The sequence below is a fragment of the Solenopsis invicta genome, chromosome 1 (genome assembly GCF_016802725.1).
Source record: "Solenopsis invicta isolate M01_SB chromosome 1, UNIL_Sinv_3.0, whole genome shotgun sequence".
NCBI classification, from domain to species: domain Eukaryota; kingdom Metazoa; phylum Arthropoda; class Insecta; order Hymenoptera; family Formicidae; genus Solenopsis; species Solenopsis invicta.
Window position 1 is genome coordinate 28,573,091 of NC_052664.1, and position 23,402 is coordinate 28,596,492.

Sequence of the window (23,402 nt, forward strand, 5' to 3'; positions counted from 1 at the left end):
TTTTAGAGACTTTCAATGATTAGACGTTATAGCTAACAGGTTTCTCAAGAGTAACGTGTGTGCCAATATTAAAATGGGTATTTTATATTACTGGCCTCTATCGCAAGTCTAATCTTAAAAATATTTATAAAAATAATAAATGTTACGTGATATAAAATACAGATCTTTATACAACGATATAATTGGAAATATAACTCTCTAGATGGTGTATGCTGGATACATATATTTTTTATACACGCACACAGAGAGCGCGGGAAAAAAAAGAGAACTGGTAACCGAACACAGGTAGTGCAACTTAACAGAAGTGGTACAGATATTTTCAACAATTTAGCGAGCGATTCACCGCGTACCTTTAACTTGTTTTCCGCCAATGCTCGTAACGGAAACAATCAAAGTGCCGCGCGCGTCGCATCGAATGCCGCGTCCGCTTTATTTCCACAACGGCGTGTGAAGCCTCGGCGCAAACTTTTGTCCGGTCGCGCCTTTCTGTTCCCATTTCCCGAAATACACCCGTAGGGGACGCTCGTTATAATTCGCTCTGATCTTAACGGAGACCGACGACGTAGCCGGCCGTCTCATTGTCGACGATCCCGCATGTCTAAGCGTTCTTTCTCTCGCTTTCCCTCTCTCTCTCTCTCTCTCTCTCTCTCTCTCTCTCTCTCGCTTTTCGACGACGTCCATTTCGCGAAATTATCCGTGTCATTTCACAACACTAAGCCACGTGGATCTACTCAACGTAATGAAATATTTCTATGACGTCGTTAGAACTTATTACCCTTCCTATTATGCTTTCTTTTTAATCTTATTCACCGCACTATTAGGCTCCTCTTTCACGGGGCCAAAAGCGCGAAATTGGCCATCAACAACTTCCGCCAGGGACAGATTAAATATCTTTTTGTAATATATTGCAACGCCTGCTACTTTCAAAAAAAAAAAAAATTATCTCGAATGCAAAAGCAATATTAAACGAAAAGAATTTATTTTACACAAATTTTATTACCATCAAATATTTTTATTTCATAATTTTGAAATTTTTAGAAACCTGAACAAAATAAAAATATTTGATGTGGGAATTAAATTCGCGTAAAATAATTTCTTTTCATTTAAAATTACTAGTTTAAACTTTCGTTTTAAAATATTTTTTAAAAAGTAGCGGGCATTGCTGAATTACAAAAAGATATTTAATTTGCCACCTAATGAAAGTAGTTGATGGCCAATTTCGCGCTTTTGGCCGCATGAAAGAGGAGCCTGATAGTGCGGTGAATAAGATTTAAAAGAACGAAACCTAATAAGTTCTAACGACGTCATAGAAAAATTTTATTTGTATCCACATTGGAGAGAAAGATTGAGAGAGAGAGAGAGAGAGAGAGAGAGAGAGAGAAATAAAGATAAAAGAAATTATCGATATTTAACAATTATTAAACCAAGATTGCAGTTTAACTTACTTATCGATTCACAGATACGAAAACAATAGATAACTCAGACATTTATGTACAACATAGATAATTAATAATCACACAAGTATGACTTTACATATTGATTCCGTAACATCAATTGTATATCAATAGTTAATAAAAAAATATATCACAAACGCTAATAGAAAATTCATTAATGTGTGAGAATAATTATCTTAATACACTGAAACTACTTGCGACTATTCAATTTCGTTTCTCCTAACTTTCCATGCAATTTAAGAAACAATTCTACATTCGTTTTTTTTCTCGTCACACAAAAATCATAATAATAGTAGCAATAAATAATGTTCGCAATTGAAAGTCGAAAATTTCCTCAACGTAATCCTGCGAGGACTCACCACACGGAAAATCTCCTCCTGGGAAATGCGGGTGGTGGCGGCGGCTGAGCTCGATGAGCCCTGTCGACGGACTCGCTTCTGAGGGCTTGCACCGCCTTAGGCACGGCCCTGAAGGGCTCCTGACAGGCTTTCGTGACTATGCCGCCGTTCCCAACGCCATCGTTGAAATTGCTCATGCCCGAGCCCGTGCCCGTGCCACCGCCACCGCCGCCGCCGCCGCCGCCACCACCATGAAAGCTGTTCCATCTCCTCACCGGGCCCCTGTTAGCGCCGTGATAGCCGCCATTATGGCCACCTGGACCGCGAAGCTGGCTGGTGTGCTTGTGCATCCTCTCAGTGATCTTTTCGCCAGGACGCGATAGGTTCGTCCATCGTCTATATCGTGACCATACCCATTCGCGTCAATCGACTATATTCTCGATGTCTTTTCATCGTTTTCTCTTCAGCCTCTTGGAAACTTGAGGAAATATCGAGCGCACGAGAGGCGAGAGTTCAAAATTAATGCCCCTGTCCTCTTAAAACGGATTACGCCGGATTGGTAGCTCCACAAGTAGCGTTCTAAAGTAAACCCGGGATTCTTAGGATTGCGTTCGAATTCGGAGATCAGCGAACCAGCCATCGATCGTTTATTTCCAAGTTTCAATTGCGCCGCATTGTATCTAACGATAAGACCACCGCGTCTTCGATTTTTATTTTATTTATTAACGTAATTCTAATCTCGCTCTTCTCCCTTCGTGCAAAAATATTGTCTATAAATATTCTATGTGTAAAAAGGAAAAAAAAACGTAAAGAAGAATGGAAAGAATCACACACTTCCTACATAAGGAGCAGACAATTCTCACAAGTAGAGAGCGCAGTTATAAAGAAATACCACACAATAATTTTTTTCCCATGGCGCGCGCGCGCGCGCGCACGCGTGATATTTGGACCAAGAGTCGGCGACGGGGGTCGAGTAGAGTCAAGTGATTCTTAGTAGCTCTTTCGTACGTGGCTCGTATACGTTTACTACGCGACTTATGGGACACGATCGACTTGAAGACTAACGGGCGGCGGCGTCGCGCTGTCGTCTGCCGTTTCTCTTGACCTTATCACGTCTCTGCACGTTTACGCGGAAATGCGATAGCGGAGAGAAGGGTTTATGTCGCCGATAAAATCCAGGTATAAAAGGGAATGGAATGTCACGCGGATGCAACGATAGCTGCGGGCTATCGTATCAAAGTGCGATAAACGCGGCGCATCACCTTCCTCAAATTTCGGGAGCGTCCAGAGTGCCATATTGCAACGTGTCATTACAAAGTAACGCGAATAACCCCCGTCCGCTTTTTCCCCATCGTTGTTAGGAACTGCAATTGAGTCTTATATTGTGCAATATAATCTCTACACACGATTTCTTTATTTATTAACATTCTCGAGTTTGATGAATAATTTTGTAACGTCAAGAGACTAAAGACTCGAAAGGGGACAGGAAAATGAGTTCATACAATAAATTCTTCTTTTCCAATAAGAAGAAACAATTATCCTTATAGAAATGTATCTTACGTAACATGAGGCTCTGATCATTATTTATTAGAAAGCCATGAAAAAGGTTTCCTCATTTTTATTTAATGATGCCCTTGTATTAAATAAAAAAGTTTTAAATTTATAAATACTAGTATTTTCGCGTAGATACAAATTCCAGATCTGCTTACAAGTGGGAATGTATCGAGAGCGACCGAAGGAAAAGATAAAGCCACTTAATTCTTTTCCACTCGTACGTGTTTTTGCCAAACTCTACGGCTCGTGCTTTCTAAGTTCTGAGCCTCCTAACGCGGCTCAACGTGCGCGCATCACTCAAGGCATCATTATTCATCTGACAATCTGCCAAGGGCCGCACCCCAACGACGATTTGTCATGATACGTCAATAAGAAAAAAAAAAGAACCGCCTCTGTCCAATAAAACAAGCTGATACGCAGCGCACGAACGCTTTTACGCCGCGTCCTACCTACTGGAATTCTTTTTTTTTTTCTTCTTAACGATTTCGCGAAGGTTTACCGACGTTTCGTATCGTCGTGGGAAAATCTCCGGTAACAGCGTGCAATCCAGCGCACAAAAAGTCCCGGCGGAAGAATGGGTTTGGAGAGCACTGCTGGATAGGCCTCCCCGATTGGGCGTAGAAATTCAGCGAGCTTACGGAAGCTCTTGAGCACGCGCTCGAAAAGGAGCGGCTCATCGTTTTCTCCTCTCGTCGCCCCCGGGAAAAAGCTGTGAGAGAATCGTCCAGTATAATCGCGCGATGGAACGAAAGTCACGACTGATCAATTTGCTCACGTTACGCAACGTAAGAGATTATCCACCGAACGTGCAAACGACGGAGCTGAAATCACTCGGAGTTGTCAATATTGAACAAATCGGTGAAATAACCTTTTAAACTACTTCAATTACGGGCACACGAGTAAAATTCTGCGAAATATCCTTGTGTGAGAGAACGACACGAATCGTCTTAATGGCACAGACAATGTGCTTCAGGTCGCTCGTTTTCTAGCATTTCGACGGGAAATAGTAACAAGGGAATCTCCAGTTTTACTACTTGGAACGTCATACGTTTAATTCCACGCGGAGATCATCCGATAGCTATATTTCACTTTCTGCTACGTGAAATGGGAGGATGTTTTGGTTTTACATACGAGCTAAAACTTATCGACATTTAAAAACTGAAGACTTCTCTAGGTTTATTCTTTTTTTCCCAATCAAGAAAAAAAAATTTTAGTTGCAAATGCCCGAATTTTGGCCCTGAAACTAGCTGCAACGCAAAAAAAAACAATGAAAAATTTGATTTATAATGGTTTTTGCCGCAAAAATTACTATATTTTGCTGCAGTTTTAAATAAACAACTTTTAAATCATAAATGGATTTAAATGAATTTTTGCACGAATATTTATTAGAGTTTTATTAGTATATGTAAAAATTTTGATCTAATTGCTAATACTATTTTTCCATCAAATTTGCAAAAAAAAAAATACTGCAATTAAGTGTACTAAATTTCTGACGATCGCGCGAAACATCAAATGTTTGTATTAATGTGTGAACTAAATATATATGCTAATTCTATGAAACAATGTTAATGGTAGAAAAGCATATTTACTCTTGTAGCAGAAGGTCAATCAAAATTCTACTGCACGAACGCTGGGAGAGAAATGAGAAACTCAAGGTGAGAGAAATGAGAAACTCAAGAAGCGCGTGAACCTAATCGACGAAGATGGCAATTAACGAGGCGATGGAACGGAGGCAGGAAGAATTTCCATTTCCAGCGGAACACGCAGAGCGTGCCTTCCGGTACAGCGATCCAGCGGCGCGATTATTAGTTATGTGTTGGTACATATTCACCCCGCGTGCTTTCTGCCTCGCTGCCACGAAAGTCTGCTTTGTGAACAACGCGTCGCACGTTCGCAACGCGCGCCGGCAAAAGAGGGAAAAATTCGGAAAAACGGCCACGCTTTCCAAGCTATAGCTAGGAAGTAATTGTAAAATTAATCTCTGCCTAACGTCCTCTGCCTATCCTCGTCGAACTTACGTCAGCTGAAAAGGCAATCAATTTACCAAATAACGGATTTCAAACGAGTGTGTATTCACTTTATTACTTAACGGAATCCTGCTTTCTTTCACTTATGTAAAAATTTCTCATCTATCACGCTTTTATGTAGCTACACTAATTAGATTTAACAACTTCCCTTTTTTTAATTAAGATCGAGAGCACATCAATCAGAGTTTATGCGCTATAACGCAAAAAATAATAATATACAATATTAACAATATTACATTTTATAATATCACGGAGAAGATGAGAAGAATCAAATTTAATGAAGACTATTATTTATCACAGACCTAAATAAATATATATTTAAATTCAAGGAGAGAATTGTCATAGATGATTCTTTCTCTCGGTATTCCGAACACGCAGATTCTTCAAACTCCATCATCTACGAGATATAATAATTATTTCTGGACGACTGAATAAGTGATTATCGGGCTCAATGGGTTAAGAAACAATCGCCTGTTGCTATTGTCGACGATAATGGCGGATAGTCTTCGCGACGACAATGCAGCACCATGTAACAAAAGAGCCGCGAGATCGGAGAAAACGGTAACAGTAGGCGAGCACCGAGAAGAAAAGGGTGAGAGGAAACGGGGAAGAGATGAAGCGAGACGGAGGAAAGTCGGCAGAGAAGAAGATCCTTGCCATACAAGGACGACAGACTCGTCCATTGTTGCTGCACGCCCTAATCCCAGCGATCCCCGCGCGCGACTCTCTCTCTCTCTCTCTCTCTCTTTCTCGCTGCGCTTCTACTAACGAGCACTATTCCCATAAGTCCTCGCCACGCCGCTACCACGACGTCGTTCTTGGAGAGCTGTTCTTGGAGAGGATGTTCGTCGATACTCGTTAAGTGCATAGCTTTGCGTTTCGATCGATGTTTATGCTGCTGTTTGCGCGGATTTCGATAGCGCGGCTGATACGCCTCGAGGCTTCGTTGCGACGCATACTGAGTAACAGCCTGCAGCGAACTGTTAGCGAGCAACGTGTGAGAAAATCTTATCAAATACGAATAACGTGTACTGTTAATCTATGTATCTCTCGAATCACGGGCAAAGTACGTCAGCTTTTTATATTTTACTGAAATTAAAATTGGGGAAAAAAATATATCTTAATAAAAATCTCACGTAACTTTTTTTCTCTTTACGAAGTTTGTAATATATTACTACACGGAAAAAATTTGCATTAAATCAACAATCGTTGTCTCAGATATAAGCAACGATGTAAAATCTTAAAAGAATTTTTTTTATAATCTTTGAACGGACATAATTTGCTTGCGAAGAAGCAAAATTTCTTCATGTAAGTTATGTCTGTTTAAGATTATTAAATTCTTTCAAGATTTTATACAACGTTCTTGCTCACACGTTGTCGATGTGTTACTAATTTTTTTTCCGCGTCACAAAAAACTTTTAATCAACTTTCGCACTTTTGTACTTTACAAAGAATAAATATTGACTCGCAAAAGTGTTATCTCACATTCCTGCTTCCGATGCAACTGTTTCGAAATCTGTTTTTTTTTATATGATTAAAACGTGCAGGGATTGCCGGGAGCATCGAGGCGCGAAGCGCGGCGAACGCAGAGATGCATGGAAAGTGCATGCGCGTCGCGTTGGCCACCGTGTAAAGCCGTAAAGCTAGCCGGCCGCCCTCGTTTGACCAGGTTTTCAACTCTCTCTAGAGCCGGCCTTTGTCGGAGGCTGGAAATCCGCGTGTCTCTCCTCTCCTCTCGTTACCTCTCCGCGCTCGAAGAGAGACCTACTCCCGCTCGGATTCGTCGTTCGCTCTCGTTAACGGAAATGCGTATCGTAATTCGAATCGTGACCATAAATATGCACGCGCACGTGCACATACGTGCGTGCGTGCATGCGTGCCCGCATACGTGTCATGTTCGGCGCGTGCGTCTCTCTCTTCCTCTCTCTCTCTCTCTCTCTCTCAACTCTTCTCAGCATCGCCGTGCTGTTGCGCGCGATGCAACCCGTGCAGCAACTGCGACGCATCGTTCGCTTGATGCATCACCCATTACAAAATATATACGATACGTGAGCAGAAGCATCCAGGCATGTTTAAACGCATACGCGTTCATCTCTCAATTGTTTTATTTGTTTAAAGAAAGTTCTTTTTTCTTTGTTCACTTGAAAAAAAGCTGTCATTATTTCAGAGAATGCCGCGCGCGAAGCGACTTGTCAAATATGTAAGCTCTCAAATTATTTAATTTATACTTTTTCATTCGTTCAGGCGTTCATAATCGTGCGCACGTGTGTGCCGGATTCTAAATAAATTTATCACTATTACTGCTACGATGACTATTACATTACGGCCACGATAGAAGGACATCATATCGCTAATAGCAGAGCTAATTAACCAAGGTCGTTCGATAGCAATCGATTCTAAGTACCTTACGTCATTATATTTTATTGTGACTAGTGAGATCGAGGTGAAATATCAAAATTTTCATTACGCTGTATTTCTCGTGTGTTGTGCATTCATTGTGTTTTATTTCTTCCCATTTTTCAAGACGCAATTATCTTTATGAAAAAGAAATTATTTTTGACAAAAGAATAGAAGCTAACACTTTTTTGAATTACAATAGACGACGACGGAAGCTAAATTAGTATTAATAAAGAGCTAAATTAATTCAAGGACACACAAGGAAATTATTATTAATTACTAATTAATGGAGAATTTAACAGCAAGATAAAAAAAGAGAGAGAGGAATCGTACGAAACGTGTGTGGAGATTCGGAGTCTTTTCATAAGAAACATCAGTATGATTTGATCATCCCGGCTCGTTCACCACGAATTCCATCGTAATGCTCTGAAAGGTACAGTTATGAGATTGTTGGAGCGATGGATGTGAAGAGCTGCGGAGAAGCGAAAGGGAAAAAAGCTAAGGGGAGATGCGCGGGATGCGCTCAAAAGGGATGAGATAATGTTCCATGGGGCCCTCCAAGAGGACCTGGTGCCTCTAATATTAGACCGCTGTGACGAGACGCCTGTTGTAAGACTTCGCTGACTGGCAGCGTTTTGCTTCCTTTTAAACGTGCTTCGTAAATAATTAATAGTAAAAAGAATATTTTTTTTTAATATATTTTTGTAACACGAGGCGAGAAGCAAGGATGAACAGTGACTAATAATTTTCTTCTATTCTATATACGGAAAATGGAGATGTGGCAATGGACGATATCATCGGTTTCATTTGAAAAATATGGAACCGAAGGAAATTTTGCGAAATTTCAACAATTCAAAGGAGAATCGCAATTCAGAAATATCCCGTGTACGTAATTTCACGTTCAAAGTGTGCTTGAAATTTTCTGATGGATCGTCACTGGCGTTTGATCCGTTTCCAGATGCGATACGTATGATTTACATTTGATCCCACTGCGAGTTCCGCGGTTTCGTAAATTATGTGTCAATCACGGGCGCTGCGGTTAAACCTGGTCGAAACCTAGGATAGGTAGCCGAAACGTTAGCCGATAACGGCAGGCGATGTGTGTGCTGTTAAAATGCACAACGTGGGTGAAAGTGGACGCGCGGCTGACGCGCACGTTACATACGCGTCCGTCGCTGGCAGATCCCATTTTGCCTTACACACGCACAAAACGTGCGCGCACCGTGAGAGAACGACCCTGGATCGCCTTGGGAGTCGGCCTCTCCATTGAGGCGAAGTCGTCAGAAGAGTTCCCACCGGCGAATCCACGAAGGAAAGGTACGAGGGAAGAAGCGCGCGGTGCAAAGTTCAGCGCACCTAAGCCACCAACGAACTTCCTCCTCTCTCTCTCTCTCTCCTCTGTGTGTTTACAATCCTGTGACCGATAATCTGTTGCTTCGCGAATACAAAAAACAATCTATCTCTCTTTTAATACACGAAAGTAAAAACGCGCGATACATGTTGTATTTTGTATTCCCAGTGAGATTTCAAGATCTTTTTTTTTTTTTTCCCTTAAAGTGAAGTGAAGATTTAATCTTTGAGACCACTTTGCGCGCGCGTTGTAACCGATTGATTTTCGATATTAAACGACGCCTCCGCAAATTAAATTTCAAATGAAACGCTAATTAAATATTTGCACTTTTGCTCCGTGCACGCGAATTAGAAAACAAAATTGATTTGTCCGTTTCTCGGTATTCCGCGAGAAACTTTGTTTTCCGATTTAAATTAAATGGAGAGATTGCCAGAAAAAGTTCTCCCGTCAGAATCGTCGCTGAACAAAATCGAACGCGCGAAGGATGAGGAAGGTTTCTCACGCGTTTCTCAGGTGTACACTTTCTTCCCGCAGATGATTCGGCAGATCTAGGAAAAACTCTCCATCTGGAAGCGCTATTACTAACCTCGACGGCACTTAAGCATAACGAATCGCCTTAGCATAGCGACTTGCGGCGGCAGCAACAGCAACAATTTTAACGCGGTTTCCCATTTATTCGCAGTGTCGACGCAACGGAGATCATTTCTCGAATATTCCCGAGGGAAATTCACCGTTCGCAGAAGTAGTTTCCACGGGTTGATTCTAATACGTCGAGGCTCTCGGAAAGGATAGAAAAAGAGGGCGATCACGACAATGGATGCGGACGGATCCGAGAAGAAAAAAAAGAAAAGAGCAAGAGAAACGAGAGCGCGACGAAAAGACCGTCGAAAAGGCAAATTGATCGCGAAGGACACCGTAACGGTGAAATCCTTTTTATGCTTAGGCCTTATTATCGTTCCCGTTAAACCGCGCGATCGACCGCATCCAAAAGAAAAAGTGCACTCTTCACAATTTCAATCATAAAAAGTTCAACGTGTTCACATTTAGGGCTTTATATAAAATATAATCAACGCTTACTATCCAAAGGCAAAATAGAGCTGAGAATCGAATATTGGTTTTTATGACGGTATGCACGTTTAAAATTCTCTCGGAGGGACAGACGCCGCGAGATCATTTTCCTCGTGCGACGTGAGAAAAGTTACAGATTCAGATAGGCGGATCGTAATCTCGATCAAGAATCGAATCAAATAAATTGGCCAGGCACGAAGAATGTGAGATAAATTTTCGATTAACAATAATCTTTTCTCGGCGCTCACTGGGAATCGTCATTTAAATATTGCATCAAGGAAAAACAATTTAATTATTCGTCATTAAGTGTCATTAAATTATGTAGTTATACGCCGCTAAGTACAAGTTGAGATGTAAGCATCTAATTTACAGACATCCGTGCTCCATTACAGTATCCACATCTATTTATACATTTCTGAACCCTACGTAATACAATGATTGCTAATTATGACATGACGACGCACTAATTAACGAGTTGTGGAAGAAGCGCTCGCTGCGTATTAATTGATAAGAGAATAGAATTGCTTGGAGAAACCAATTACAAGTATATCAAATTTCCATTTTGAATTTCGACGACGACGTAATTTGTGCCAGAGAAAGAGAGATAATAAAGTCGAAATCAATAGTGTATCGAATATGAAATCGACTCGCTTTAAAACTAAATGGACTCGATTTTTCCCCGCGCGTTTGATCGAAAATACTTTGCGTAAGACTATGTACAATAGCTAGACGGGAAAAAAAAGTCGATGTTTGATAAAAGTCTACTCGACTCGAACCTGGGACGTAGAAAGCCTTAGAAACTACCAGACTTCCTGCGATGAAAGTGAGGAGAGACGATTCAATGCGTATTCTCGGAGCAGCCGTAGCTCGCTCTAATGGAATTGCCAGTCGATCACCGATTCCGTCTTAACAACGGGTCCGTATTTGTGTTGCCGACTTTAAACTTGCGCGAGCAGCGCGAACGGAGATTGAAAATCTTAAATGCGATCGATGCTATTATCATCTCTATTTGTGTACGGAGCCAAAAACATTCTTATTGCAATATATTGCCGACAGAAGTTGTTACAATGATATACAAAGCGACGTTTAATTATATTATTGCATGTTGCAATTAATAGCAATATTTATTACAGAGAAGAGACAATATTTATTACAGAGAGACACGAAGTGACATGTCGTTAATGAACCTAATTTAGGAGCTTGAAACTTGAATGTGCATTAAAAAAAAACTGTTGCATAAAATAACTTTTTAAAAGAAGTTCTCCGCAAAGTCTGGAAAGTATTTTTCTTTTGGATGAGAAAAATTTTTTTCGTTATCTCCTTGTAAAACATTTTTAAATTAATCGACATTTCGAATTACAAATTTTCTGAAGAAACGATCGAAGAATAATCGCGCAAAATCGGATAAAAGAATATGCGATGTATACGATTTAATGGAATTACTTGCACACAATTCCATTCTCGTAGGAGCTCTGCCGTAGGGCGCCATAAGTATCGATCGTGCTCGGCAATAGTAATCGGTTTAATGTGATCCGATTACGCTTAGAATCTGTTACCTTACGGGCGATTCGCACGATTTTTCGATTGAATTAGCGACAGTACTTTCGCAAGAAAGTCAATCCTTCCGCTCGAATTTATCAATTTTATTCCTCGTCTAGTTTCCCTTTGCGCAAAATTTATTTATATATCGTACTTAACCCGTATTACGTTGATTATATTTTACGTAGTTCGCTGCAGAAATACGTAGAAATACGTAGAAGAGAAAAAGGGAGATACAGGTAATGTATTCCATAAAATGAAGTACTCTCCTTTCGCGTAACGATTATGACCAAGTTTTAAATAGCACTCAAGGAAATCATAAAATTTTGACAGTGTTATGAAATTTTAAATTCCTGTCTATGTCACTCGGTCCTTTGAAAGGATTAACGCAGTAAATGCCACGAGCATTTCCATTGCATAAGTGACTCTTGAATTTTTCGAATTACAAGTCGTAATAAAGACTGGCAGAGTTTAACAGTATTTAGAAACTTGTATATTGTACACTCTTATTGCGCACTAGCGGTGAAAATTGGCTGCAAACTCGAATATTTTTATAGGCGACACATTTCATCGCCCGGTCATCATCATCAACGAACTTTACTATCGACTAAACCCAGCTGAAAGAACCGTAACCGGGAATAATGAAAAAATTTTATGTTTTAGTGCGTTCAGCTCTCGCTTCTCTCTCTCTCTCTTTTTTTTAATTCGATTTTATTTAGCTGCCCGAACTCTTTCACTTCTTTTTAAATGGGATATTTAAATTATTACACCCTCCGATCCGCAAAATTATTATATCTGTAACATCGGTCGCAATTTCTCACAAAATATCGTGAATAAATATGGAAAATAGAAGAGAGAAAGGAATGTAATGATGATAAATGAGCAGAACATTCATAACTGCTGGAATCAATTCGAGCACGAGTTGTTCGTTAATGCGAAACCGTAAGCGAAAGAATAACGCGTGTTTATATTAATCACGAATATAAATTCGTTAATATTATAACGAATGCTTATCTCGAGCGTGATAAATGCTTTCCGACGCCTTCAATTCAAACGCGATTGAGAGTGCACTGAAAAAAGTCTGGTTATCACTGTATAGTGAAATAGTATCAATTAAATATTTTGTCAGTATAATCAAAAATAATTTTATTGTTCTAAATATTTAATAAGTATTGACAAATCTGGTATAAGTTACTAAATATTCAGAAAGATATAATTATTTTTAGTTACATTGACCAAATATTTAATTGATACTATTTCACTATACATTTGGTGGTTATTACAAGTCTTTTTTTTTCAGTGTTGGTATAATAGCTGGAACCATTCGCCACGAGAAAAAGAACATATGACTAACGAAAGAAACATCCCTATCCTTTCGAGGGACATCGAGAAACGGAGAAAAGGAAAGAGAGAATGAGACGGGAGGACCACTATTCTCTACCTGAATTGCCTTTTATTTTTGTCTCTGCTCGACTCTAATGTCCGGATTACGACCGGATCGATAAATCGAGCGAATTAAATTACCTTCTAATGAATTCATGGCGAATATATAGAATCCTATATCCAGATTGAACATCCGCAAGTTTTAAGCAGAAAAGCAATATTGTAGATTTCAATCTAGAAGATAAATAGATAATTTGATCGTGTAATCTCCTCGACATCAAGATACTTCCTCTGGTATCATCTGTCCCGTCTTTACTACCTTTTAGATAGGCAGCCACGGAACTTGAGATAGAATACCCCATACAGCCTGTCATGTATAGTATTCACGAGAAACTGCTTTTAAGCCTTAAATATGCAGCTTTGCACATACACAAATACTGTATTTGAACGCTCACCGCATTTCTGTCAGATAGCTCTAAAGATCAAGCGTGACGTGGAAGCTTCTAATACAAAGGATAAAAGGATACATTTAAAATATTTATATTTATATAGTATGCAAAATTCATTCGAATATATTTCAATTTATTATGAAATGAGACGAGAAAATTGTTTGAAATTCTGTGATAGAATAATGAATACGCGATAATAAAATTGAGAGAGTGAACTTCGTTATTAATATCCATATCTGAGCTTAAAAAAACAAGTGCGCTCATTGAAAAGTGAATTAAAAAAAAAATCGTTTTTAACATTTTCTAATCTTGGCAGTAATTAAATGTCGTTAAATACTTTTGCGCGTGCGAGATTTATGTACACACACGCAAGTTTGGTATCGCAATTATATTCTTCTTTACTTTTGTAATTAATCAATTAACCCGACTAAGTTAGGTTGACATTGACGACGTAATAATTTTAGCTCAAGGTGCTGCATTTTCTTCGAACTATTAATTGTTATTACATCGATCGATGTAAAGCGTGATGACCTTTTAAAAACGTGACTAATGCTTCTCGTTTCGCAGAATAATATATAGAATATTATTAAAATATTTACGCTCGAACAGTCTCAATTTTAAATCACGGTGTGCTCTAGTCATTTTCAGACGGCAGTAAATACACCGAGAGAAATATTAACCAAATATTTAGTTAAATAGTGATCAAATGAATTTTGTAATTACCGATACGAAAAACTTGGTTACACTCGAAACATTTGGTTGCAAGTTGCATGAAAACAATTGTTTGGTCAAGGGTACACATTGTTTGGCCAACTGCACGTTTAGTAATTATAGCTGTACAATTCATGATCACTATTTAACTAACGTTTGGTCTATCTCAAATATTTCTCTTAGTGTACAGTACGCATTTCCATATTTGACAACAATCCAATTTCCCGTGTGTCCCCTACGCACGCACGCACGCACGCACGTGCACGCACTTATCCGCGTTGCATCGTCAATTTGGCAAAGTCTGGACGCGTGCACGCAGTTAATCAACGGATGAACCGAAACCAAACACAGGTCAAACCGTTGGGTGTGTCATTCTCGTGCATTCGCGCACCGCATCGCTTCTGGCGTGCATGCTAGAATGCGCGCTGCTTAACACGTGTGTCCGCAACGAAGACACCGCGTGTGGGTGTATACAGTAATGCGTAAGTGCCGCACAGCCGCTATTTGGAGCAATCTGGAGACCATAAATCGAGGCGGAGGTATCGCGTTCGCCTGGATATGCGGGCGGGGTACCTATCGCAAGAGAGGCGATGGAAAAAAATGTCAATAAAGCAGCCTCGCTCGCTCGCTCGCTCTTTCCCTTTCGCAGTCCCCGTCCAAAGTCTAAACGCATCGTCGTCGACGTCGACGTCGTCGTCGCTGGTCGTCGCGCCTCTCCGTCGATGCTCACGTTACATTTACGTGTATCGATGTGACGGCGGCGGCGATCGATTTGAGCGGCTCGTGTTACTTCCGAGTCGCGACGATCCGCGTAGGCAGGTTTGAAAAAAAAAAAAAAAAAAGAGAGACGAGTAGAAAATACGTGGCGCAAAATAAATCGCGCTGCATAAACGATATTGTCCGGCAACAAACATGATATTGATTCCGGAAGCAATTATACCGTACGTCCGACGCAAAGAAATTTCGTACGTTCGAACATCCGAGCAAATATCGTCGGAAACGTCGTGGAATTTCAAAGTTACTTTCATCGTGCTTCAATATTTTAGCGTTTACCGTTTTCGACGCTTCGTTCCAAGAAAGCGCACCGCGAATGCTCGCGTTGCATGATTCGCTACGTAACGAGCTCGGCGGCTGTCAGAAATAATCCATTTCTTTGTGTTAAGCGACGTAAGGCGCGCGCGAGAGGCGAGTTCATTGTGCAGGAAGAACGCGCGCGTCATGCATCGGCGGGATAACATTTATATATCGTGCGGTTTCGTGTCGCGATTTCTTTACGCGCGTGCATCACGGCGACACGGACGGCAAGCCGGTCGCAAATATTTACAGAGAGCATCGACAAATCGATCCTTCACGCTCGAACGCGGATAAGCTATCCCTTCGTGGGGCAGTGACCGAGGTGAGGGGGGAGGGGAGGGAGGGAAACGGGAAAATAGGTGCAAAAATCGATGACGCAATCGTTTCAGCACACCGGCGCGGCGTCGGTATCGGCTAGCGGAATTTATCCGATAATGCGATGATATGGCTGGCATGTGATGTGTGTGGTATCGCTAGTTAACCCTCTATAAACCACATATCTGCTCTTCTGGAGAATATTATACATCGGGGGGGAAAAAGAAGGAGTGAAACCGACGATTATCCTCGTACGAATCGATATCGAGTTAATTCAATAAAGCGCCATGTTGCTGCACAATCAATGTAATAGACGGTTAGTCGATTAATCTTCGTCTTCCCCTTTGGGAGTATTAAAATGGCTGGTGATAAGGCGGCTACTGATACTGTTATTTGTAAAAATATCATTTCTATTATTATTTCCTGCATTATACGTTTGAAGAGCAAGAGCAAATATAATGGATATCGCAGAAGAAATAAATGGATGCGCAAGATGCAATTGAACATCCTAGAAGCCGAAAGAAAAAGATGAGAAAAGGAGGAAACGAGCGTTACATCTGTCTTATGTAAGACTCGAGGGGAAGTATATCGGAACATCAGCTCAAAGTGATTTCGAGAACTTGGGACACGTGTTTGTCCTTCGGCAGGAAGCGCCGCGTGTGTCCTCGCACAGTGTCCTTTCACAATTAATTGACAGACGCAACGTCTTCGAAGGATTCGCTCTAATGCGAGTCACGTGTCTTCAGAAAATACAGGCGGTTGTATTTTTCTGGAGGATACTATTGTGAAAAATAAATCTCACTTAAACGACTGCAGTTATTTAATTAAGCGGCGGGAGGGTGTCTTTAAAATTAATTATTACGCATTGAAAAATTATATAAATTGATGTAATAAAAAGCATTACGAGTGAGCGAGTTTTCTTCTGCATCTCTGATCGAAGCATGGCAACTTTAATATATGTTCGATGCATCGATCATCATTTCGCGATACAAACGTGACAATTAAACTTCCACAAAACCATATACTAAAACGTCAATCACTTGTCATTATATCATAATAGGCGCAGCCATCACAAATGGAATTGTTTTCAGTGATGTTGCTCGTTAATGGAATATCGTATCGGAATGAAATATCGTATACGAAAGCAAAACTTGCCGCTTTAGACTTGCAGTGTGCGAAGGCATGTCAGAACGATACTTGCTTTTTATGGTATATTGAGAAAAGGCTACTTTGAGATTCATTTGTAGGACATGAACTTATTTAATTGAAATCTTTATTTAAGTATGGCAAAGTAAATTTTTATTCCTAGCAAATTGATTTATTAATAAAAACGAGATATGTTTCACACAAATGTATATTTTGCCATCGCAATCAAATTTTTTTATATCTGAGATTCATTTGTAGGACATGAACTTATTTAATTTGTTTAAATATGGCGAAGTAAAATCGTATTCTTAGCAAATTGACTAATTAATAAAAACGAGATATATTTCACAAAAATATATACTTTATCATCGCAATCGAATTTTTTTTATATCTAACAAATATCGAAGAAAACGTCGTAAAAAAAAAGTAACATTTGCTTACTAATATTTTGATTTTTTTTTGTCAGTGTATTTCAAAGTAACCGAGGGACTCAAAACTTGTTACGAACATGGAAAGAACAATTTTCTCATAGCATTTAAAAATTGAGCTATATAGATACAGATCAGAAAATAATTTATGTAAAACGTTCAAGGATAATGATACTGCTGCAAAAAGTTTTGACATTGTAGCAACTAGCTTAAACGTCCAATATAAATGTTTTAATGGCTCAACATAATTATTTCAGCGAAATTGTTCTCTTTCCGTGTAAAATTATAATTTTAATTTTTTTAATAGGCTTGCCCATGTCTGCTCTTCGTGCAACGGTCATTTACGAAATTGTCTACAATGTGTGATATTTCTAAAATCGAGAAGATATTGTAAAATCGATTGTCCCATATGTATATTGCACGTCAATACAATTATGTGAAAAAAATGACGAGTTCTACCTCGAGTTCCGAATTTTCCGACAACTATGAGTAAACTTTCGCAAGGGAGTGAATATCCAATCTATGTTTAATATCAACCGAATACGCCGACGCGGAATAATTGTCACGATGTGAGTGTCGCTATTCCCAGGCGATTCTCATTGGTCGCCGTCAACGATTAATTATCGTTGCCTGACAAGCCGTATTGTTTCACTTTGCTGTCCGACAAACGCGTCTGCCGCCGTTACCGGAGTAGAAACGGTAACTCCCGCTTGTTCGTAACAGCGTCGAAACGGCGAGAGAAACGAGGAAGCGGGGCAACGACGTGTAACAAAACGCGTACGTGAACAGCAAATGTGCCGATCGAAGCAGCGGGAAACGAACGCGCGCGAAAATAACGTCGGAGAGGAGAAGACGCGTCGTCAACGATCATCATCGTTTGAAAATTAACGAGGGAAACTGACGGAAAATAGCGCGCGAGCTTTTATCGGGACTGAAATTCTTCTTCTCGATATTTTGGAGATTTTTAGACATTTCAGGTGAACCGTACCATCTACCTGTTTGCCATCGGCAGGAGGTAAATATAGAAAAGGCGGTAGTGTAAAAACGAAACGTGCCGAAAGTACGTTAAAATTTCCAATTCTCTCACACATAACAGAATTTTCCTTTTTACACTGAGAAAAAAAGATACTTCAAAATTTATTTGCGGAATATAAATTTATTTGATCCAAACGAATCTTTATTTATATGCGGCAAAATAAAATTTTATTCCTAGCAAATAAATCAATTAATAAAAAAAATGAGATATGTATATTTCACAGAAATGAATATTTCATCATCACAGTTAATTCCTTTAGAACTAATAAATATCAAGGCAAACGTCACAAGTAACATTTACTTGCTAACACTTTGAATTTCTTTCTCAGTGTACATTTATGCCGAGAAAAAAATCGTATCAGCAACTATAAATTTGTGAATAAATAAAGCACTACAACTATGTATTATAATATTACAAAGTTGTAATGAAAACAATAATAAGTATGAACTAAGAAAATACAGTAACATTAATCATTTGTAGTAAAATTGTTGAATAAACTATTAAAAAATGGTAATGCAAATGTGATGGAAAAATTCGGAAAACTCGAATCGATTGAGATTCGAGTTTGAGATTCCTCTCTCGTTCTCATTTCTAGTACTAGACCCTGCACCATTGCTATCATAGTTATTTCAGTCGTATACTTAATCGGTCGTACGTGAACTAAAAATACACGGGAAGAACGGTATTGCTAAAGTTTCTCAAAAATTTAGTTGGATACATTCGTTAGGCCATCAAAATAATTATACCGGACTCTCAAACTGAATTGCTGGAATATCAAAACTTTTTACAGTCTTGCTCATCACGCCTGAACGACCATCACAATTATTTTGATGGTGCAAAATAATTTTCAGCTCTGTATTCAACTAAATATTTAGATAAAATGACATAAAAGATCAGATGAAATCATGAAATTACAATACGCGCGATTGATAAAAATTCTTTGCGAGTCGTGTCGAAACCATCTCTTCCAATCACGCGATGACGCGTCCACTTCCACAGATTTGCAAAAATGCATTTTCGTATCGGAGTAACGACATTCGTTTACTCTCGTACGCGCAAACGAACTCGGACGCTTTCAACGAGATTGGGTCTCGACGGAATCGCTCGTCCGCGAAAGGGAAAAGTTTCGTCAGGGGAGATCCGCTTTTCTCCTCAATAATCTTCGCCGACCGCGTCATTCTGAAAAGCAAGTCCGGCGTGTTGGATAAATAAGTGCAGATTGCACCGGCGTAGCGTGCGGAACGCTAAATAACGTAAGTTTGCAAATATTTCGTATCGCTCGCAATTTCCGTTCGCCGGTGTTACGTACGCGCGCGGCGCAATAACGTAACGTTAATTAAAAAAACGGCGTAATGCTGGCGCAAAAGCGTCGGAGATACGCCAGATTATTCCGCGCGCGAGTGTTAGCGAGCGCGGAAAAATTTGCATCGTCAGCGCCGTCTCGCCGCCCCCGACGCGGCGACTCTGCGATTTCTGCCGAAAATCATTGCGACGGCACGTGGTTTCGGCAGCGTCAGCTGGGTCAAGGTCCGCCGACGCGTGCACGAAATGGCATTTTGATCCGCGAGAAAATCTCGCGGTAAACGTTTTCTTCCGGCGGAAATGCGAGACCCGCTTTCGACACGCGAAACACGCAAGTCCCACAATGTAAAATTACATCTCGCGCGTTTAAACAATTCCACACGTCGAGCGCGCGTAAATTCGTTAAACCGCGGAATCAGATTTGCCTGGAAATTATGCATAAGTTTTCAGTTCCCCTCTCTCACCGCTCGCATCTCGAAAGCTTCGTGAAATATCAAAGGTTGCGCGTAACGAATTCTCGAAAGGAATAAAACAACGTGTATCTCCGATCGGTTTTCCTTTTTTTTTTCTTTCTTTTTGTTTTGCTCTTCGAACAGATACGAAATGATTGCGGCACAAGGGGGATAATCATCTTCGGTATTCTGGAAATTATATAAAGCACAGTGGCGTAATGAGCGCTCACCGATGCGTCCCTTTTGCGTGTTACGCAATTCCCGTTGCGGCAACAATACACCCATACAGACACATCGGCGACTAATTTTTATACGCTCACGGTTAATTTATCGTGTGCTCAGCGACGAGTATCGGCGAGATAAAAGCTTCCTTGCACGCTTTTAACATTCCGGGAATACGTGCGGCGCGTTGCCTCCAGAGATCGGCTCGAGCTATCAACGATATCTTCGAACTTATCGCCTATGACCTTCCACATTCACGTTACAAACGTTTCCGGCCTTCATTCATAAAACTACGTGTGTGTTCGATTCATAAAACTAGGCGACTATTTTCAACGTCTCTTCCCTGTAGTACATTAACGCGTTACATGTTTATTTTTAATTACAAGCGCGCGTTGCCCACCGTGAGTCTTTCAATTCGTTACATGTACACATATATACATGTTATATATATGTTTCGTTATGCATATTTATTACTATGATGCTTCGCTCTACTCCATCCCGCTTGAGATGAAATGATATTCGACGGGCTATCGATTGAATCCATCTTCTCGTAATCAAAAATACACGCGCAATTAAATTGAATTTATTAATTGGAAAACGTCAATGAAATGCAAATTTTTTTCCAGAGTGAAAAATTTTCCAAAGAAAAATCCCGGAGCAAAAGGGGAATTTTTGAAATATTCCGCATCCACTTCCTCTCCAAATTTCGTTATGTCAATGCCGGATCGATGACAAATAAGCTGCTCTGACCATTGAATTTCACGCGAACAAAAATCGAAAATGATGCAGAAATAATTGCGGCGAATGTCAGTCACGTGAAACAATCGACCGGAAACAAATAGCCCAAGTGTTATATTCAAAACCAGCGCATACATAGTTCCGGTTAGATAACGAGTGCCGCTCTCGGAGCGGCAAGATTATCACGGAAATGTAATTGTGGCTTTCGTGCTTTTAATAATACTCCCAACGGTATTTTGAAATTCGACATCAATGAGATTGTATTAATAGCACAACAACGAAGCGCGCGCTTCGTACACACACGCACACGTACACGCACACGTAAATAGCGTTCTCGCTATCGAAAGCTATCGACGCTGCCAGGACCTCGACATAATAACGCGCGTTGTACCTCGGAAATTCATAATTACTACGACGCGCCGTCGATCTGCGCGACAACAATCGCGAGTAAACGTTGGAATAAAAGAAATATAAATAAATCAAGATAAATAGAAATTTTGCGCGCGAGAGCACGTCTCGCGCGCGAACGGGATTAATGATACGATCGATGAGGCCGGCTCGCGAATCTCGGAATATTGCAGGCTACCCGCCGCCCAAACAACCTGTCCTGTCCTATCCTATCTCGTCCTTCCTCTTCTGTCTCGTCCTGTTCGGCTGCAGCTGCCGCTGCCGCGCGCTCGTGTAATCCACTGGCGGCACTCAAACTCCAAGATTGACACTCCGAAAATCAAGAGAGCGAGAGAGAGAGAGAGAGAGAAAACGTCGAGAACGCGCCCAACTATTTTCCCCTGCCGCGCACTGCCGCGCACAACGACCACCAGTTTCGGCTCGCGATCGACGAGAAGAAGGCGGGCGGAATCGTCGATACCCGGCTCTTCGTAACCGGGAGCCACGCAGCCAACGACGAGACACGCGCCGTGACGTCCGAAAGTATACTGGCGCTCGCCGCTCCCGCGCGCCGCCGCTCACGCGCACCACGATGCGACGCCGTCCGTCCGTCCGTCCGTCCGTCCGTACGTACGTACGTACGTACGTACGTACGTTCGTCCCGTCCGTCCTTCCGCCTATCCATCCCTCGTTCCTCGTTCACGCGCTCTGCTGGATGCTTTGGAAAGTAAATTCGGAGATGCATCGGCACTTTGCCTCGCGGATCAATCCGACTAATTACGACGCGACGAGATTGTCCAGTGCTCCGATTAATTCGGCTGATATTTATAATCGGCTCTTATTTACTTCAAGATGCTGATACAACTCTGTGATTGATTGAATAAATATTGCAAAACGCGATTTTACACGAGAATAAAGAAATAAGCAAAAAAAAAAATTAAATAATTTTTAAACTAATAAGAGAGCCATGTTTAGATTTTACACAGATACTCTAACGAATAATAGAATAATCTATGAAACTTTTTTAATTGTTGGTGATATTTTTATCTATGTAAACTTTGATCTGGTACTGCCAAAACATCCCTAAGACAAGGCAATCTGAAATATATAAGCATCTACTATAAATACCACCTTTTAGAGTCATAGAATCGATCTTACCATTTCCGATTAGCTTTATCGGTCGATTTAACAAAAGCCAACTGCAAAACTTAAAATTGACGATCCCTGACTTAATTTTTTAATTATTTTAATAAAAAATTACTTAATTATTAATTTAAAATATATTATATTTTTTATAAATTATAATTAGAAAATAAACAAGAAAAACAAAATAATCAATATTAAGTCTATTAAGATATGATCAATTTTTAAAGTTGGCTATTTTTAAATTTAATTGTTCGATCACAAGAGCTAATTGAAGATAATGAGACTGGTTCTTATTGTTGGATAATCAGAGAGCTGTTGGATAATCACTTCAATCGATAGGAGGCAGTTGTATTTTCCGACGAGTACTTTCAGTATTATAAAGAGATGTTAAAAAAAGAAGATTAAATTTTTAGGTAATACGCAAAACTTTACATACGCATGTTATAATCTATAGCTCATAGAAGATTTAGATTTTATAATAAAATTCCGTTTTCTTATTTTTAAAGAATATATTGATTTTTATTTTATTAATACTATTAATATTTTTGTTTCTCAATTACTTTTTTCCGTATTATGTTGTTCAATTTATAATAATTTTCATTGTATTGTCTACATGAAAAAGATTAGTATAAACATAACGAAAACAATACATAAAAATTATCCATATAAGATCTTGAAATTTACGGCTGTTTAAATCGAAGTCGATCCGAAATGGCTCTCTGTTTGTATTTTCGTCAGTATAACCACTGACTTTAACCGAGATCACTTGTTGTCGAGAAAAAAATTCGTTCTCTCGCAGAAAATAACACACGAAATACATCCTACGGGTTCTGAATGTTTTGCAATTACTTAGGTTATCCTTTACGTTTTCAATTAATGTTTTCC

The 23,402-nt window shown here is 40.0% G+C and overlaps 1 protein-coding gene across 12 annotated transcripts in view; it reads right to left on the reverse strand.

Moving 5' to 3' along the window:
* Positions 1-23,402, reverse strand: part of LOC105203629 (rap guanine nucleotide exchange factor 2) — a 140,179-nt gene that overhangs the window by 41,324 nt on the left and 75,453 nt on the right. For 4 of the 12 annotated variants that reach the window (XM_026134208.2, XM_026134206.2, XM_026134201.2 and 1 more), the window contains exons 1-2: positions 21,587-21,912; positions 1,814-2,371 (exon numbers count right to left, since the gene is read on the reverse strand). The exons of 2 other annotated variants lie outside the window; for them this stretch is intronic. In XM_026134208.2, the coding sequence (XP_025989993.1) occupies positions 1,814-2,142 (329 nt within the window). In that variant the 5' untranslated portion in view covers positions 2,143-2,371; positions 21,587-21,912. Of the gene's footprint in view, positions 1-1,813; positions 2,620-21,586; positions 21,915-23,402 lie in introns of those variants that run through there. 6 more of the 12 variants (XM_039456581.1, XM_039456560.1, XM_026134203.2 and 3 more) reach the window with 3 other exon arrangements.